This window comes from Littorina saxatilis, linkage group LG3 (assembly GCF_037325665.1).
Source record: "Littorina saxatilis isolate snail1 linkage group LG3, US_GU_Lsax_2.0, whole genome shotgun sequence".
Lineage (NCBI taxonomy): Eukaryota > Metazoa > Mollusca > Gastropoda > Littorinimorpha > Littorinidae > Littorina > Littorina saxatilis.
The window spans coordinates 22,163,115-22,183,000 of NC_090247.1; the positions used below are offsets into that span (position 1 = coordinate 22,163,115).

Here is a 19,886-nt window from a genome sequence, read left to right on the forward strand (position 1 = left end):
AAATCTCAGTGCTAAAGCTTCGTGCGGCCAGCTTCGCGAAGTCATTTTAACAAAATCTCAGTGCTAAAGCTTCGTGCGACCAGCTTCGCGAAGTCTTTTTAACAAAATCTCAGTGCTAAAGCTTCGTGCGGCCAGCTTCTCGAAGTCTTTTTTAACAAAATCTCAGTGCTAAAGCTTCGTTCGGCCAGCTTCGCGAAGTCTTTTTTAACAAAATCTCAGTGCTAAAGCTTCGTGCGGCCAGCTTCGCGAAGTCATTTTAACAAAATCTCAGTGCTAAAGCTTCGTGCGGCCAGCTTCGCGAAGTCATTTTAACAAAATCTCAGTGCTAAAGCTTCGTGCGGCCAGCTTCGCGAAGTCATTTTAACAAAATCTCAGTGCTAAAGCTTCGTGCGGCCAGCTTCGCCAAGTCTTTTTAACAAAATCTCAGTGCTAAAGCTTCGTGCGGCCAGCTTCGCCAAGTCTTTTTAACAAAATCTCAGTGCTAAAGCTTCGTGCGGCCAGCTTCGCGATGTCTTTTTTAACAAAATCTCAGTGCTAAAGCTTCGTGCGGCCAGCTTCGCCAAGTAAACTTCGCGTAGTCGAATTCGTCCAGTTAAGGACAGGCTTATCATTTTAGGTGCCAGGAGATTGGTTCCGCGTCACTCTTATTTACTCTCGTTGCACGTGTCGTGAGCATTTTAATTTAGAGCGCTTATAATTATGCCCCTTTGTATCTCGAAAGTGTTTTTTCGGTTTTTGATTGTTTGAATGAGGTGCCTTAACTGTTTGGCCTCGTTGGGTCTTTAAATGCCCAAAGAAAGCTTAACACTGGAGGGAGGGATGGTGCCTTTAATGGAGGCTTACTGCCAAGATGGTTTCCCCGCTAACAACAGTTGGGAAAAGGTCTCAGCTCAGCCAGTCCCCCCATTGCTTTCGAAGATCGTAAACTGATGTACGAAGTCGTACCAACATAGGACAATGCATCTGTTTGTGTCAGTGGGACCTGGGCACCTGTGCGTGTGTGTGTGTGGGGGGGGGGAGGGGGTGATAGTAGTATGTACATTGTGAGTTTTTAGTGTGTGTGTGTGTGTGTGTGTGTTTGTGTGGTATGTGCAGTGACGGTGTGTGTGTGTGTGTGTGTGTGTGTGTGCGTGCGGGCGTGTGTGCGTTCATGCGTCCATGCATACGTGCGTGCGGACGTGTGTGCGCGCTAGTGCAAAAGAATTATACGACCTAATATTTGCAAAACATCACATTTAAATAAAATAGTCTGAATTGGAAAATCAGATTTACTGTTCAGTCTGTATCCGCGGAGTTGCAATGACTTTGTCATGGAGTTTGCAACACACAGTCCAGCAAGAAAATAAAGTTCTCTCTTCAAAGAGTACAAAGAAAACAACAAACAATCTTAATCACGAGCTCGAATGTGCAGACAGTAAGTTACACCAGAACTATTGAATAACATGCAACATCATTTTCTCTCGCGTTTAGAAGGAATTGGGTCAAAGAGTTGGCCTTGAAAGTGTAAACCTGTGTTGAGTGACAAGTCTGAGTTCCGTCAGTGTTGACAAACATATTTACTAACCTCGTCAGTTAGGTTCCGAGGTCGATACTTGTAAACAAGTCAACAACAGGAGCACTGACATCAAGACATAAAATAAACCAGTCTGTCAAGTTATGTGTATATGTTACGAACAGCGTTTGGAGGCCCCAACTTGAGCCGGTTTCCGGGTCACAACTCCCTAGTGTTACACGTCTACGAAGCTCGTACACTACACTGCACTAAGAAGCTACGTTTTGTGAGAAGTATGAACAATAATACTATGAAACAAACTCAAAATCAAAGCAGACAGAATAATTGTTCGGCTTTATGATAAATGATCAAGACGCCTTTTGACTGCCCCTTCTGACACATTATAGTGTGAAGATATACCCAGGAAACACCTTGTCTCACGATTGGTACATATTTGATGGCGACTGACTTTGGTGAGAACTGAAACTCGTAGCTTGCCTCCCAGATATCCAGGCACTTCGTTCAACAGTCGAACCTGCCTTAGCGACCACCTCTCCATAACCACCACCTGCACACACAGATCAACCCAAATAACCCGGCCACGACTAGTTCTATTCTACATACCGTTCACCTTTCGATAATATCGAATACCTGTCTCATGCGACTACTTCTGGTCGGTCCCTAGGGTGGTCGTTATTGAGAGGTTCGACTGCGAGTTCTGATACGTGTATGTACCACTCATGTCTGTCAAGCTACAGGTGTGGTGTTTGGACAGACTTGTGGCCATGACCTTCTGTCCATACCGTTGTTGTGTGACGGTGTGGAAGCTGATGATACAGTGGAACCCCTCTTTTGGGACTTTGAAAAAGGAAAGAAGAGAAAATCAGGTCTTAAAATGGTGGTAAATGTACACAGTTTATCAACACACACACATTCAAAAATGGGAGTTCCACTGTAATTTGAACGAAATAATCCAAATGCACTTTTATGGTAATCATGCATCTACGAGGCACGATTTGATAAATGTTGCATGTGTGGTGAAGGGTGAGATTTGTGGCTGTGTCAAATACAAACCCTAACGTGTGATAAACTTGATATATCATACACTTGTTGCTGCATGTTCCAGGTGTGGTGAAGGGTAGGATGTTTGGCTGTGTCAACTACAAACCCTAACGTGTGATAAACTTGCATACACTCGTTGCTTTTCCAAATAGTGAACAGCTCGCTTTCGCTCGCAGTTAGGCCTATTTAAAAAAAAACAAAAAACTCTTGTAAGTCTGGTACGACACAGCAAGCCATGTAGTATTCTCTATATATCATACACTTGTTGCTGTATGTTGCAGGTGTGGTGAGGGGGGAGATGTTTGACTGTGTCAACTACGAACACACCAAAGTCTGCACGCTGGACTTAGTCCCGTTCTGCTTGACCAACAGCACCATCGTCAGTGGACGCTGCGATGCCCAGCGCGCCGTCTGTCTGTGAGTATGCGTGTTTTCTTCCCATTTTCATTACTTTATTGTCCCATCGCTTTCATCCTCTGTGCGTAAGCAAACGTTTTTCTCTTCTCTGAAAAAAAAGCCAACACTGATTTCGTGATAAATCAACATCCGGTATGACCATATTCCAGTGAATGCTGCCACTGACACTCAAAGGTGATGGTGTGTGTGTGTGTGTGTGTGTGTGTGTGTGTGTGTGTGTATGAGTGTGTGTGTGTGTGTATGTGTGTACGTGTGGGTTACGAATGGATGTGTGTGTGTGATGTGTGTCTGTGTGTGTGTGTGTACACATAATCACACGTAATACCGTGAAAATAAAACATTCGAGTCTTCTCTTATAACTGAGTCACACACTCAAACCATGTTCACCTTCCCCTCTGACGTTCCTTTTGGCTACTTCGTTTCCCAACACGGTGCCAAAATCTTTTGTACTACGGCAGATGGTGATGTAAATGTCGCACTGTCGCAAACTTCACATAATGGATGTGTGAACTCCATGTGGCATTTACCCCTCATAAAGTAGCCAATAAAAGCAACATTATTGTCATAATGTCAGCCCTGCAGCGCTAACAATGCAACACTCATGTTTCCAAAATGTCCAACCCGATCGTTACAGCACAGTCATAACAGCCCAGTTAGACGACGGTCGACGGGCGAAGTGGCGCAGTGGTAAGAATTCGGCCTCCTAATCGGGAGGTCGTGAGTTCGAATCTCGGTCGCTGCCGCCTGGTGGGTTAAGAGTGGAGATTTTTCCGATCTCCCAGGTCAACTTATGGGCAGACCTGCTAGTGACTTAACCCCCTTCGTGTGTACACGCAAGCACAAGACAAAGTGCGCACGGAAAAATCCTGTTATTCATGTCGGAGTTCGGTGGGTTATGGAAATACGAAAATACCCAGCAGTGCCTACCCAACAAAAGCGGAGTGAAGCTGACTATGCTCTCAGAGTATAGTGTGGGGAACCCAAATGGGCAAACAACCTCACACGTCACCAGAATTTCTGGAACGCTGAAGAAGAAGACGACGGTCAGGACGGACTGACGGGCGCGTAGCGGCTAGTAGTTAAGACGTCGGCCTTCCGTGTTCCAGGTTCGGGGTTCGAATCCCGGTTACGCTTGGTGGGTTAAGGGTAGAGATTTTTCCGATCTCCCAGATCGATTTATGTGCAAACCTGCTAGTGTCTTATTCCCCCTTCGCTCGTACACGCAAGCACAAGGCTAAGTGCGCACGGAAAAGATCCTGTAATCCGTGTCAGAGTTCGGTGGGTTATTTAAACACGAAACTACAAATCATGCATCCCCGTAAATTGCGGGTTAAATCGTACACGTAAAATCCCACTCGTGAAAAAACATGAGAGTTTCAGCCCATGAACGAAGAAGAAGAAGAAGAAGAAGAAGAAGAGGTATTGTACTTGCTGTATACCCACAGTGAGCTCAATACTTGTTTTTCACATTTCTTCTTTTAGCGAGAAGGTCACGATTGACGAGACGTGTTCTTGGCGTGCTCCAAGCCGAGCCACAGCGACCAAGCAGACACTGATTTTGCTTCCGGCCGTGGAACTGAGAAACATTTCTTGTTGCTGCAGACTTGTACCTGCCGACTCTACCGTTACCATGATTAAATGCCGGTTTTTCTTTCCAAAGGAAAAGACCACGAGTGACGAGACGTTATCTGGGTGTTCCAAGCAAAGCCATTGCAACTTTGACTGCAGTTAGTTCAACCCTAGTCGACGGAGACTTGTACAATCTGTACACCTATCAAATTCTTTCTTTCAGAGAGAAGGCAACGATCGACGAGACGTTCACGGCGTGCTCCAAGCAGAGCCATAGCAACGCCTTTGACTGAAGTTAGTTCAACCCCAGTCGACGGAGACTTATACGCTATGTATACCTATCACATTCCTTATTTCAGAAAGAAGGCAACGATCGACGAGACGTTCAGTCACGGCGTGTTCCGAAAGCAGAGAAACTTTGACTGCAGTTAATTCTACCCTAGTCGATAAGGACTTGTACACTATGTATACCTATCACATTCCTTATTTCAGAGAGAAGGCGACGATCGACGAGACGTTCTCCGCGTGTTCCAAGCAGAGCCACAGCAACTTTGACTGTGACCAGTTCAACCCCATGGTGTGTGCAAGGGACGCTATCCCCTTCTGTTTGACTAACGGCACCATCCTCAGGGGGAGCTGCTTCGCCAAGAGGGCCGTCTGTCTGTGAGTTGACCTTTTCTGTGAAACAGTGACCCCAGGCACCACCATAATGATAATGATACAATACAATACAATACAATACAATACAATAATCTTTATTCATCTCTAAAAGAGAAATTACAAGCTTGACTGTGTGTCTGTAAAATCAATCAATTAATCAATCAATCAACCATTCATGTAGTAACATTCACATCGCATATTCACATCATATCGTTACACGCAAACATTGTACCCACACACTTACTAAAATAAGCCTACAAATAGAAGCAATGCACCAATACATGCACATCCTGGTGGTTACCGTTCCAGTATTTTTGAGGACACATATATGTGACCCTCCACCACGGAATGAGTCGCATGTCACTTTTGCATGATTTTTATATTTTTACATCATCTTAAAGAGATTTTGAAGCTCTATCCAGTGGTGAAAACCGTTTTAGAAAAGAGGGAAAACTTTTTGAGTTATAAGCCTGTGACTTAGGTGATCCTCACACTGATATCTTACATCCGACTCATTCTGTGGTAGAGGGTCACATATTTGACCAAGTCGCTGAGACAAACTTTTTCTGGACATTCTTTGTCATTTTCTGGGAATACTTACATATGAAGTTACATGATGTTTGTGTGACGCCGCTATTCGCATTAATGTGGTCTTTTCGAACTTTGCGTCGTTTTTGACGTCAAAGAGTTTACTTACATGGCAGGTTGGATCTTTTCTTTCTTTCTTTTCTTTCTTTCTTTCTTTCTTTATTTGGTGTTTAACGTCGTTTTCAACCACGAAGGTTATATTGCGACGGGGAAAGGGGGGAGATGGGATAGAGCCACTTGTCAATTGTTTCTTGTTCACAAAAGCAAAAATCAAAAATTTGCTCCAGGGGCTTGCAACGTAGTACAATATATTACCTTACTGGGAGAATGCAAGTTTCCAGTACAAAGGACTTAACATTTCTTACATACTGCTTGACTAAAATCTTTACAAAAATGGACTATATTCTATAGAAGAAACACTTAACAAGGGTAAAAGGAGAAACAGAATCCGTTAGTTGCCTCTTACGACATGCTGGGGAGCATCGGGTAAATTCTTCCCCCTAACCCGCGGGGGGTGCAGGTTGGATCGATGTCCAACTCATTAAATGAACCCAGCATCATACTTATTGTGGAAAACCTAAACATTACGAGATGAAACCACCGCAGTGACCTATTAAAAAAAATATTATCGATATCATCCACTCCATTTAGAACCTTAAATCGAAGATGTTTTTCAGTTCAGACAGTACGTACATGTGACAGAATGATATGGAACCATGGAACTTGTTGCCATGGTTTCAGAATGAACCAGAGGGTGTATGATGAATTTTCATGTCAGGCAGCCTATCATAAAATGACGTGACTTATAGTTGACATAGTTTCAGAGAAAACAGACTGTTGATGTCACGGTATGACATAATGATGACGTGTAAAACGTGACTTGTTGCCATGGTTTCAGAGAGAACAGACTGTTGATGTCACTGTATGACATAATGATGACGTGTAAAACGTGACTTGTTGCCATGGTTTCAGAGAGAACAGACTGTTGATGTCACTGTATGACATAATGATGACGTGTAAAACGTGACTTGTTGCCATGGTTTCAGAGAGAACAGACTGTTGATGTCACTGTATGACATAATGATGACGTGTAAAACGTGACTTGTTGCCATGGTTTCAGAGAGAACAGACTGTTGATGTCACGCTATGACATAATGATGACGTGTAAAACGTGACTTGTTGCCATGGTTTCAGAGAGAACAGACTGTTGATGTCACTGTATGACATAATGATGACGTGTAAAACGTGACTTGTTGCCATGGTTTCAGAGAGAACAGACTGTTTGATGTCACGCTATGACATAATGATGACGTGTAAAACGTGACTTGTTGCCATGGTTTCAGAGAGAACAGACTGTTGATGTCACTGTATGACATAATGATGACGTGTAAAACGTGACTTGTTGCCATGGTTTCAGAGAGAACAGACTGTTGATGTCACGCTATGACATAATGATGACGTGTAAAACGTGACTTGTTGCCATGGTTTCAGAGAGAACAGACTGTTGATGTCACTGTATGACATAATGATGACGTGTAAAACGTGACTTGTTGCCATGGTTTCAGAGAGAACAGACTGTTGATGTCACGCTATGACATAATGATGACGTGTAAAACGTGACTTGTTGCCATGGTTTCAGAGAGAACAGACTGTTGATGTCACTGTATGACATAATGATGACGTGTAAAACGTGACTTGTTGCCATGGTTTCAGAGAGAACAGACTGTTTGATGTCACGCTATGACATAATGATGACGTGTAAAACGTGACTTGTTGCCATGGTTTCAGAGAAAACAGACTGTTGATGTCACTGTATGACATAATGATGTCGTGTAAAACGTGACTTGTTGCCATGGTTTCAGAGAAAACAGACTGTTGATGTCACTGTATGACATAATGATGACGTGTAAAACGTGACTTGTTGCCATGGTTTCAGAGAAAACAGACTGTTGATGTCACTGTATGACATAATGATGACGTGTAAAACGTGACTTGTTGCCATGGTTTCAGAGAGAACAGACTGTTGATGTCACGCTATGACATAATGATGACGTGTAAAACGTGACTTGTTGCCATGGTTTCAGAGAGAACAGACTGTTGATGTCACTGTATGACATAATGATGACGTGTAAAACGTGACTTGTTGCCATGGTTTCAGAGAGAACAGACTGTTTGATGTCACGCTATGACATAATGATGACGTGTAAAACGTGACTTGTTGCCATGTTTTCAGAGAAAACAGACAGTTAATGTCACGCTATGACATAATGATGACGTGTAAAACGTGACTTGTTGCCATGGTTTCAGAGAAAACAGACAGTTGATGTCACGCTATGACATAATGATGACGTGTAAAACGTGACTTGTTGCCATGGTTTCAGAGAAAACAGACTGTTTGATGTCACGCTATGACATAATGATGACGTGTAAAACGTGACTTGTTGCCATGGTTTCAGACAAAACTGACTGTTGATGTCACTGTATGACATAATGATGACGTGTAAAACGTGACTTGTTGCCATGGTTTCAGAGAAAACAGACTGTTGATGTCACTGTATGACATAATGATGACGTGTAAAACGTGACTTGTTGCCATGGTTTCAGAGCGAACAGACTGTTGATGTCACTGTATGACAGAATGATGTCATGTTCTGTATGACATGATAATGACGCTTCAAAACGTGACTTGTTTCCATGATTGCATAAAGAAACAGACTGTTGATGACGTCACAGTATGAAAGAATGATGACGTGTCAAAACGTGACTTTTTGCCATGGTTCCAGAGAAAAACAGACTATTGATGAAGTCATGATAGAATGATGACGTATTGAAACGTGTCTTGTTGCCATAGTGGGGACCCGGTAGCTCAGTTGGTAGAGCACTGGACTGTTCGTGAGATCGCAGGTTCGAATTCGGGCCGGGATGGACACGGGTCAACTGTATGTGCAGACCCAGAGACGGTATCCATGTCCCTAACCCGTGTCACCACAGTAGCACGTAACAGACCTCGGTCATTCTGCCATAAGTGAAGATGGCTGATACAACCTAAACACGCATACACCTGTGTATCTCATCAAAAGCCGTGAGGGCGTAAAACTCGACTTATCATATAACAAATATCTTGTCCTTAAGAGGCGAAATATTTAGCCTGTAGAACATGAATATTCTCTAGTTGTGGTTTCAGAAAGAACAGACTGTTGATGTCACCGTATGACATAATGATGACGTGTAAAAACGTGTCTTGTTGCCATGGTTTCAGAGATAAGCAGACGGTGGATGACGACTTCTCCTCGTGTAACCAGGCCAGTCTCAGGGACAACAACATGGATGATGGCAACACAGCAACCTCTCTTTCTGCAACCCTCTCTCTTCTCGTTTCACTTCTCTTCTCCACTCTGCTGTAATGCTGTTTTCTTGTCTGTTGGTGTGTCAGCGTAGTTATTCAGCCTGTTGTGTTTTGCATAATGTTTGTCTTGTGTTTGCTTTTATATGTCCAACTGTGCCTTTTCCCAATCTTTTCTGCGCTTGACTTTTGGTTTTCCCTGACCTTACAAAAAAATCATCATTAGTTGCCAAATTTGTTAATTTGACCTTGCGCTAGCTATTTTTATCCATCTGTATACATTTTGTCTTGTGTCACACTCTAATAAAATAGCCTTTTCTACCCTTTTTTTTTCTCCTTTTCTATTTCTTCAGTCATTTATTATTATTTTTCTTACATTTATTCACTCAGCATTGGTCCTTCCTGGCACGGAAGAATGTACTTGTCAGACGTAGATTTTCAACCTTATGATCACAATGAACAAATCAACTTGTGAGTGATTTACTTTAATTTTATAATTAACGAATGCATAATAATGTTATATGGTATACAGTTCCGAATACAATAGCTAAGCTAAACTAATTAGAAATCAATGCTTCATTGTAATAAGTTTTGTCCGTTTTATACTGTGCCTGAAATCATGTCAACAAATTTCAACACTTGATTTTTCATTTCGTTTTTTTATGACGATAAAACATTCATCTCTAGTTTAGCAGTAGGCCACATGAGCCAATATTAGAGCAGAGTGTCTAATCCTGACTTTTCTGTCAAATTGAAATAACTTTTTCGATGACTATGATTTATGAATAAAGATTTAAGAGAGTACTTTGACACAATCTCATGTGAGCATATACTGATAACGTTATTTGTCTGTATGAATATCTCTTAAAGAATGAAAACCTAAAGAAACAATTTATATCATCTACAGTGTGTAACTTTAAACAAGCAATAAACTTTATATGAAGATTCTGAGTTTGTGACTGATGTGATTTTTTTTTCCAGTCCAATTTTGTTTGTATGTATACATGTACGTGTGTGCACATGTGTGAGTGTGTGTGTGTGTGTTTAAACAGGTCCCACATCAGTTGATCTGTTTTGTTTGTTTAACAAAGCATTATGAACTACAAAACAGAAGCACACTGTCACATATTCAAACACAATTTCTCACTTCACCTGATTCTGCCATTTCTGATAAGTGCATAACTGAGTTTTGTTTTGCATGCAGTCCTTTGTTTCAAATGCTACAAGTGAATGTGCACCAGTAAAGATTCACCCGTCAATAAAACATTAATTCTGAATCAGTATTTTTTTTCATTTCATTGAGAAAAAAAAAAAAAAAAAAAAAAAAAAAAAATCAGTATTACAGAATGTTTATTAAGTGAATAACAGACAATAAGCACATAACAATAAACACATAACAATCAGCATGCAATGAACCAATTGACTATGTAATAAGTTACACACTACTCTTTACTACTTCAAGCTACCGGTAATCCTCATTTAGTCAATCATGTAGTGAATAGTAGTTTAACAATCCAGTCTTACCTTTCTCTCTTTGCTTTAATGATATATGATACTTCTTCTTCTGCGTTCGTGGGCTGAAACTCCCATGTACACGAGTGGAATTTTACGTGTACGACCGTTTTTACCCTGACATTAAGGCAGCCATACGCCGCTTTCGGAGGAGGAAGCATGCTGGGTATTTTCGTGTTTCTGTAACCCACCGAACTCCGACACGGATTACAGGATCTTTTCCGTGCGCACTTGGTCTTGTGCTTGCGTGTACACACGAAGGGGGATAAACCACTAGCAGGTCTGCACATAAGTTGACCTGGGAGATCGGAAAAATCTCCACACTTAACCCACCAGGCGGCCGCGGCCGGGATTCGAACCCTCGACCTTCCGATTAAGAGGCCGACGTCTTACCACCCCGCCACAGCGCCCGTCACATGATAGTCAGATACTAATACATGCACAGCCTGCGCAGTGACCTTATGATTTCTTTCTTTCTTTACTTTCTTTATTTGGTGTTTAACGTCGTTTTCAACCACGAAAGTTATATCGCAATGCGGAAAGGGGGGAGATGGGATAGAGCCACTTGTCAATTGTTTCTTGTTCACAAAAGCACTAATCAAAAATTTGCTCCAGGGGCTTGCAACGTAGTACAATATATGACCTTACTGGGAGAATGCAAATTTCCAGTACAAAGGACTTAACATTTCTTACATACTGCTTGACTAAAATCTTTACAAAAATGGACTATATTCTATACAAGAAACACTTAACCAGGGTAAAAGGAGAAACAGAATCCGATAGTCGCCTCTTACGCTTGGGAGCATCGGGTAAATTCTTCCCCCTAACCCGCGGGGGGTACCTTATGATTAATTTTGTGCTGCTGATATTGAAGTCACCATGACAAACTTCGTTCTCAAAATTCTTTCACTTCCTCGGGAGACAAGCAGAAAAAAATGACAGAATTTCTACCAGACATTATTCGCGTTATGACATCTTTAAGAACTTTGTTTAGGTTCTGACGTCAGAGATTTCCACTTTCAAAGAGAATGTCAAAAAGTCTTGTTTTTGTTAAATTGATGTTGTATTGCTTTAACACTTTGTACCCCCACCAATGTTGACCAAGTTTCTTTTAGCCGAGACCAGCTGTGCTGCAGCATGTCACTCAGAATTGTAGTAACTGTGTAGCAACTGTGTAGCAACACGCTGGAATGCAGGCGTTAGATGGACGTTACAGGAAACAACTGAATCTAACAGTCTGAGCAGAATGCAGATATGTGCCAAATGAGAGCAGATGCAATGTAGTGACTATGCGTGTACGGATATATCCGTACCTGGTCAGATAGAGCCATATGAGTGGGTACGGATATATCCATACCTGGGAGACAATGAGTTAATGAGATACAACATAAACAAACCAAGACGTCTTTTTTTTTATACCCTTACTTCCAAGAGTGAAATTTCCTACGTCAAAAGCGAAATAATTCAAACAGTGGCGCCACAAAATAATACAGTCACTTCTTATGTCTTTATCTCGAAGAAATGACAGTTTCCAGAATGAAGTTTGTGTCTGTGACTTTTTCGTATCAGCAGTGGAACGTTTCTTGTGAGGCTGTACATGGATCGGTATCATGTTTCCTTAAGCCCTCCTTCTCCAGAAACTAGAAACTTTCGTTATTTGGTGTTTAACATCGTTTTCAACCACGAAGGTTATATCGCGACAGGGAAATGGGGGGAGATGGGATAGAGCCACTTGTTATTTGTTTCTTGTTCACAAAAGCACTAATCAAAAAATTGCTCCAGGGGCTTGCAACGTAGTACAATATATTACCTTACTGGGAGAATGCAAGTTTCCAGTACAAAGGACTTAACATTTCTTACATACTGCTTGACTAAAATCTTTACAAACATTGACTATATTCTACACAAGAAACACTTAACAAGGGTAAAAGGAGAAACAGAATCCGTTAGTCGCCTCTTACGACATGCTGGGGAGCATCGGGTAAATTCTTCCCCTTAACCCGCGGGGGGTCAGAACCTAGAACGAACACTGAAAGTCAAACTGGTGATGTGCACATTCTCCCAGCAACACACATACCGGTTTGAACTTAGGCAAGAAAAAAAAAAGGTCTGTTTACGGTAACCTGACCGACCCTATTTTTTTCGCGCGACCCTAGACTTTTTTTTGGCATTTGGGGGAAAAAAAAAAAAAAATCTTTTGGTTTTTTTTTGCAAAATAACGTAAAAATATGGTTTTTTGAAAAAAAAAATAAATAAATAAATTCCCGACCTACCGACCCTATTTTTTGGGCCTATGTTACCGTAAACAGACCTTTTTTTTTTGTGCCTTATATTCAATCAGCAACACTTTTTTCTATGTAGTTAACAGTCAACCATGCTGCCCCCAAAAATCTTATTCGTGACAGTGTTACACAGACATAGTAACCATCACAAATTATTGGAGTTATTTCCCTTCAGTTCTCAGCAGTCACAAGACTGCTCATCACTTCCTCTGTGCATATGTAGCAGGAGAAGGCACCATGCCGCGGAGGAGAAAAAAAAAGTGATAATGCTGAGGCATGTTGTGCTACATCAAGTCCAGCAACCATAGAGAAGATGATCAAAGACTTCAAGTTTGAAGTACAGTCCAGTTTGAAACCGATAAATGACCGAGCTACCTTTCTGGAACGAGCAGTTACACAGTAACCAAAACATCCATTACTTTTTGAAGCTCATAAAATGGCAGCATAGCAGTAAAAGCATCAAACCTTCTATTCATTTTCTGGAGCCCATGAAAATTAATGGTAGCTACCCATCAATCAATCAATCAATCAATGAGTCTTATATCGCGCATATTCCGTGGGTACAGTTCTAGGCGCTCTGCAGTGATGCCGTGTCAGATGAAATTTTATACGGCCAGTAGATTGCAGCCATTTCGGCGCATATTTACCTTTCACGGCCTATTATTCCAAGTCACACGGGTATAGGTAGACAATTATTAACTGTGCCTAAGCAATTTTGCCAGGAAAGACCCTTTTGTCAATCGTGGGATCTTTAACGTGCACACCCAATGTAGTGTACACGGGGGGAGGTTCGGACACCGAAGAGAGTCTGCACACAAAGTTGACTCTGTGAAATAAATTTCCGCCGAACCTGGGATCGAACTCACGCTGACAGCGGCCAACTGAATACAAATCCACCGCGCTACCAACTGAGCTATATCCCCGCCCAGTTGGGAGTTGAGGGAAGGTCGGCGTTACTGTCTTTCAGAGGGTCCTGCAGCCTGGGCGGGTCAGGAAAAGATGAACCGGTCAAGTCAAAGTTGAGCCGTCCCTTTGTTGTCAGCCTCTGCATGCCAGAGTAGCCCGCGTTCTCTTTGGACTGAGGAATTTGTGAGTGTGCTGCCTTTACTGGGATCCTACTTCTGGACACATGGGCTGACGTGCTGCTGTCTTGTGAACCAGGATCTTCAGCACCAAGACTTGCACTCTGACTGTGAGTGTCCAGTTTGCGAGAGCTGACCACTGAGGCAGGGTGAGAGGTACTGGTGTAGCTTCTGGCCAGACTGGTGTAAGACATGGTCAGCTCGGGACTGGCCGGTAGGTCCACAGCCCTGGTGTTGAACCTGTCCCTCGTCCAGTCAGACAGCTGGGGCTCCGGGACTTCTTCCCCACCTGCGAATCTTGACCCCGCTCTGTGCGAGTTCAATCTGTTCTTGGTGATGCTTGAGAGCTCAGGGTCCGGCAGCCGTGTCTGATTTGTGACTCCCATCTCGGACCTGTAAGAGTTAAATGTGGCTGTAGTCTTGCTAGAAAGCTCGGGCTCTGGTCTTTCTCTGTGGCGCATTATTCCAGTTCCTGGCCTGTAAGAGTCAAATCGGTCTCTTGATCTGTAGGACACATCAGGCTCTGCTACCTCGCCCTGACTTGCGAATTCTGTTCCTGATTTGTAAGACTCAGACGTGTCTTTGGTCGTGGTGAAGAGTGAGGGTTCTGGTACCTGCCCATGACTTGCGACTCCTATGTTCTGACCATACGTTCCCTGCCTCAGTCTGTAGGCCTGAGTCGTGACGTTCCCAGCGGCACGAGAGAGTGCGTCGGCCCTGGACATGCTGGTGTAGGACATGGTCAGCTCTGGAGTGACCGGTAGCTCAATGGACTCTGCGGTCAGTCTGTTCATTGACCAGTGAGACAGCTGCGGCTCGGGCAATGCTGGCTTGGCACTGTGGCCATGTCTGGATGGCGGTGGTGGAGGGTTTTCCCTCTGGGGAGCTTGGTTGGGGTAGATCCCCATGAGAGGGAGCTCGGTGGACATGGTGTCCGAGGCGATGCTGGTGGAGCTCTCGCTGAAGGTGGAGGTCAAGTCGACGTGTTTGAAGGTCATGGTAGCCAGGTCCTGTCAACAAGAGACACAATCCACTGATTATTACTTTTCCTGTACAATATTTGCAGACGTTTTTATTGTTTTTTTTTATGTGATTGGAGATTATACAGATGTGAGAGTAATGCACTCAGAATTAAGAATGTGATCCGCTTCTGCACAAAAGCATGTGTGTGTGTGTGTGTATGTGTGTGTGGTCATGCGTGTGTGTGTGTGTGTGGTCATGCGTGTGTGTGTGGTCATGCGTGTGTGTGTGTGTGTGTGTGTGTGTGTGTGTGTGTGTGTGTGTGTGTGTGTGTGACTTCAGCTGACCAAAGGCAGAGCAAGCCATAGTTCAGCCCAGCTCTATAGCAGTTCTCAGTGGTACCAAGACCAGCCCCACCTCTACTTCGAGTGAATTACAATACCGCGAATGCATTGCTTTGGCCCAGGAAGACATCTCTAATGTTAGTTACATACTGTATAGTAGTCTACATTTATAACCCCCCCCAAAAATTTGCATTCTCAACAAGGGGAGGCCATAAACAATTATAATGTCAGTTACAGACTGTATAGTAATCTGAACTCTTATAAACTGTAAATTTTTTGTATTCGCATCACAATGCATTCTCAGCAAGGGGAGGCCATGAAGAAGTTTCTATTGTAAGCTACATACTGTGTTGTAATTTGAATACTTATAATCTGTACCCCTCAGCATCACAATGCATTCTCAAAAAAGTGGACCTTGCTTTTGTCAGCTACATACTGCATTGTAACTTAAATACAGAGGAACCCCCCTTTTAAGACCCTGTTTTCTCAGATTTTCTGTTCAAATTTCTGCTCATTTACCTCCGTTTTCAGACTCCCTCCTTTTTAAGACCTGATTTTCTCAGACTTTTGGAGGTCTTAAAACGGGGGTTCCGCTGAACCTATCATCCGTAAACCTTAGAATCACAATGCAGTCTCAACAAGGGGGAGGCCATGAAGACATGTCTAGTATCAGTCACAAAATAAATTGTAGTTAACATTCTTATAGATCTGTAAACCTAAGCATCCCAATACAAAGGGAGACCATCCATACCTTGAGACTGTAGGTCAGCTCCGGTGTTTGGGGCAGCTCTAGCTGGCAGCGGTCAGTAAGATGCTGTAGCCTGTTACCATGACCACCAGGGGCCGAGGTTTTGGAGATCTGCTGCATGCCGGGCGTTCTGAGGATGGGGGGAACCGGACTGTCGCTGTGCTGACCGCCGTCCTCCCCCAGCTTGAGCTGTCTGGCCACTGGACCCCGCATCCCCTGCACAGAGTGGACATACTGCTGTCGTCTTGCTGTGTACACACTCACATACACACACTCTCACACAGCTTGAGCTGTCTGGCCACTGGACCCCGCATCCCCTGCACAGAGTGGACACACTGCTGTCATCTTGCTGTGTACACACTCACATACACACACTCTCCCACAGCTTGAGCTGGCCACTGGACCCCGCATCCCCTGCACAGAGTGGACACACTGCTGTCATCTTGCTGTGTACACACTCACATACACACACTCTCCCACAGCTTGAGCTGTCTGGCCACTGGACCCCGCATCCCCTGCACAGAGTGGACACACTGCTGTCATCTTGCTGTGTACACACTCACATACACACACTCTCCCACAGCTTGAGCTGTCTGGCCACTGGACCCCGCATCCCCTGCACAGAGTGGACACACTGCTGTCATCTTGCTGTGTACACACTCACATACACACACTCTCCCACAGCTTGAGCTGTCTGGCCACTGGACCCCGCATCCCCTGCACAGAGTGGACACACTGCTGTCATCTTGCTGTGTACACACTCACATACACACACTCTCCCACAGCTTGAGCTGTCTGGCCACTGGACCACGCTCCCCCTGCACAGGGTGGACACACTGCTGTAGTCTGACTTTACTCCTTAGACACAGTCATATACACAAGTACGCTCCTGCACACAAACACAACAGCATGCACAAATACACACAAGCGCATCCCGCAAACAGAGACAAAGTGAGGGAGAGAAACAAACAAAACATGGAGATTGAGACCAAAAGAGAGAGGCAGGCAGACAGACACATACACACACCACAGAGACAGAAAGAAAGAGAGAGCATTGAAAAAGAGACCAGAGAGAGAGAGAGAGAGAGAGAGAGAGAGAGAGAGAGAGAGAGAGAGAGAGAGAGAGAGAGAGAGAGAGACAGAGACAGAGACAGAGACAGACATACACACACACACATACACACAAATATCACACCTACCTGAGGAGGAGGGGCAGGAGGCTGGCTGAGGTGAGGTATCTGCTTGACACCTGGGGTGTTGAGTACAGGGGGCACAGGGGTGTCCGAGAAGTCCAGTGTCTTGGCCAGATTCACCTGTGAAGACTGCAGGTGACGATGCGATTCTGCCGTCGCTTGCTCAGCCATGCTGGTGGTCATGTCAGGCGTGCACGGCAGACTGAATGGTTCTGGTTAAGAAAACATGGCTTTCTTAAGTGTTTAATAATGTTAAAAAAACAAAAGGCAAGGCAAGGACAGCACAAATCTGGTGTCAAATTTTCTTGAGAACAAAAATATGATTTACTTAAGTCATAAAAATGTATTTTTGGAAAGTTTTAAACTGCACATACTCGTGACTAAGAGTACTACTTCACTAAGTTTTAACACACACACAAACGAAACAGATACATATTTCATCAAACATACTCAGCTTTCTAGAGTACATCTGTTTTATTGACATGTGCCTGTGGTTAATAGATCAGCTTGCTTTGGGATTCCATACAGTCCACACTACCTTCTTCTTCTGCGTTCGTGGGCTGAAACTCCCCCGTACACTCGTGTTTTTGCACGAGTGGATTTTTACGTGAATGACCGTTTTTACCCTGCCATTTAGGCAGCCATACGCCGCTTTCGGTGGAAGCATGCTGGGTATTTTTGTGTTTCTATAACCCACCGGACTCTGACATGGATTACAGGATCTTTTCCGAGCGCACTTGGTCTTGTGCTTGCGTGTGCACACGAAGGGGGATAAGCCACTAGCAGGTCTGCACATAAGTTGACCCGGGGAGATCAGAAAAATCTCCACACTTAACCCACCAGGCGGCCGCGGCCGGGATTCGAACTCACGACCTTCCGATTAAGAGACCGACATCTTACCACCACGCCACTGCGCCCGTCAAATACAGTCCACATTACCAGCTACTGTCCGTTTTGAAGCTACCACAATAGAACGTCCGAGCTTTAAAAAAAATCACGAAAGACACAACAGTGGACAAAATGCCTAAAACCAACAATTAACTGGGCGAAGACTATGCGAAGTATACTACGCGAAGCTGGCTGCAGGGAGGTTTAGTACTGAGTTTTCGGTTGGAGGAGACTTCTTGAAGTCAGCTTCGGGCTCAATTAAGGACTGCCTTAACGGGTCATTATATATTTCTTGACACTAACGTTTGCCTATTAGAACAACCCTCTGAGAAAGATACATGTATGTTGCAGTACTCAGGACAGCCACTGTGTACTTGATTTGTTTGAAAGCCAAGGGTATGAATTTCTCAAAGCAGGATTTACATTTGAGAAAACGTGGCATGCGATTTTAGCATAGTCCTGAATTAACCCCATGGAAGCAACGTCAAGAGCGACCGTTTAATATTCACTCAGTACAGTGAAACACCCCCTTTTAAGACATTGATTTTTTAGACCTTTTGTTCTTAACCTTTGTAAATTTACCCCCATTTTAAGACTTTCTTTTTTAAAACCTGATGTTCTCAGATCTTTGTGTGTGGCGTATTCCATGCGACACAATGAAATGAAATGCTTCAGCCAATTATAAAATAGGCATAAATAAAATTGTGCGTCAACGGGATCCCTGTACGACACCTAACCAGCCTTACCATGTATGCTACAGTTGCCTGTACCAAAGTAATTGTTGTAAGAGAACAAACTAGCCTTACCATCCATGCCACGGTTGCCTGTACCAAAGCAATTGCTGTGAGAGAACAAACTGGGGGTGACCGTAAGACCTCTGTTCTGGAAGGGGGTGGGTACCGAGTCCTGTCTGCCTGCTGTACTTCTCACCTGCACTTCACTGCAACATACATCACGTGACCATGAAGTGTCAGAGATCTTAATTAAGCATGCACCAAAACATGGATCAGGCAGGGATAGCCAAATCGTCCGCCCGGTCGCCAGGGGCGAGTAAAAAATCTGCCGGGCTAGTAGAACCCATCTGGCGACTCGTCCCGCTGGCCAGTGAAAATGTTGATCAAATGCAACACTGTTGGTTGTACTATCGAGTTTCAAAGCCACATAAACACTTCAGATGCATGAACTGTGGTACGTACCAGGCCAGCAAAATTTCGGCCGGGCGAGTGACTTTCTTGAAGTTACTCGTCCGGCTGGCGAGTTACAAATGAAAGATTTGGCAATCCCTGATCAGGAATATTGAGTCGTGACTTCCTGCTGTACTTCTTACGTGCACTTCACTGCAAAATATATTACATGATGACGAAGGTAATCGGGAGAGGTGGATTTAACATTATATGCCAGCGTGTGTCAGTCATGCTTAACAGCAAACCCGACCTTTGAGGAGGGGCAGCGCTGGGAACCTTGAAGCTGGGTTGCTGAGCGGGTCTGTTGAGCATGTTGAGCGTGTAGCTGCTCAGCCCAAAGTCCTCCAGACAGGGGGTCAGCTTGGACTTCCTCTCCACCTCCTTCCTCTGTGTGCCCTGCTCGGGGGGCGTGGTGGGTGTGGTCATGGTTAAGGCAATACTTATTACTTCCACAATGAGTGAACTTAGGCATAAATATTGTCTGTGTCAGTGATATAGCTTTTGTAATTACTGGTGTTATCATCATAGTGTCAACAGTGCGCACACGTGTTACACAGGCTTT

General features: G+C 43.9%; 2 protein-coding genes across 2 annotated transcripts in view; one reads left to right on the forward strand and one right to left on the reverse strand.

Annotated features, from left to right (window-relative positions):
* The window catches only part of LOC138961878 (uncharacterized), an 18,371-nt gene extending 8,292 nt beyond the window's left edge, over positions 1–10,079 (forward strand). Inside the window, exons 2-4 of the mRNA XM_070333560.1 lie at positions 2,836–2,971; positions 5,033–5,203; positions 9,048–10,079. Of these exons, the coding sequence (XP_070189661.1) occupies positions 2,836–2,971; positions 5,033–5,203; positions 9,048–9,192 (452 nt within the window). The 3' untranslated portion in view covers positions 9,193–10,079. The remainder of the gene's footprint in view (positions 1–2,835; positions 2,972–5,032; positions 5,204–9,047) is intronic.
* Positions 10,080–10,464: 385 nt separating this feature from the next.
* LOC138961130 (uncharacterized) lies at positions 10,465–19,750 on the reverse strand. Its single transcript, XM_070332730.1, has 5 exons — positions 19,575–19,750; positions 18,947–19,080; positions 17,259–17,464; positions 16,063–16,275; positions 10,465–15,017 (listed from the first exon to the last, which is right to left on the reverse strand). The coding sequence occupies exons 1-5, from the start codon at positions 19,748–19,750 to the stop codon at positions 13,839–13,841; spliced, it is 1,908 nt and encodes a 635-aa protein (XP_070188831.1). The 3' UTR covers positions 10,465–13,838.
* Between the last annotated feature and the right edge of the window lie 136 nt (positions 19,751–19,886).

Coding starts and splice junctions, on each gene's coding strand:
- LOC138961130 (XM_070332730.1), bottom strand. CDS start 19,750: ATGACCACACCCACCACGCCCCCCGAGCAGGGCACACAGAGGAAGGAG. Junction 19,081..19,574: donor AGCGCTGCCCCTCCTCAAAG/GTCGGGTTTGCT, acceptor TGTATGTTGCAG/TGAAGTGCAGGTGAGAAGTA. Junction 16,276..17,258: donor CTCCTGCCCCTCCTCCTCAG/GTAGGTGTGATA, acceptor CACTCTGTGCAG/GGGATGCGGGGTCCAGTGGC.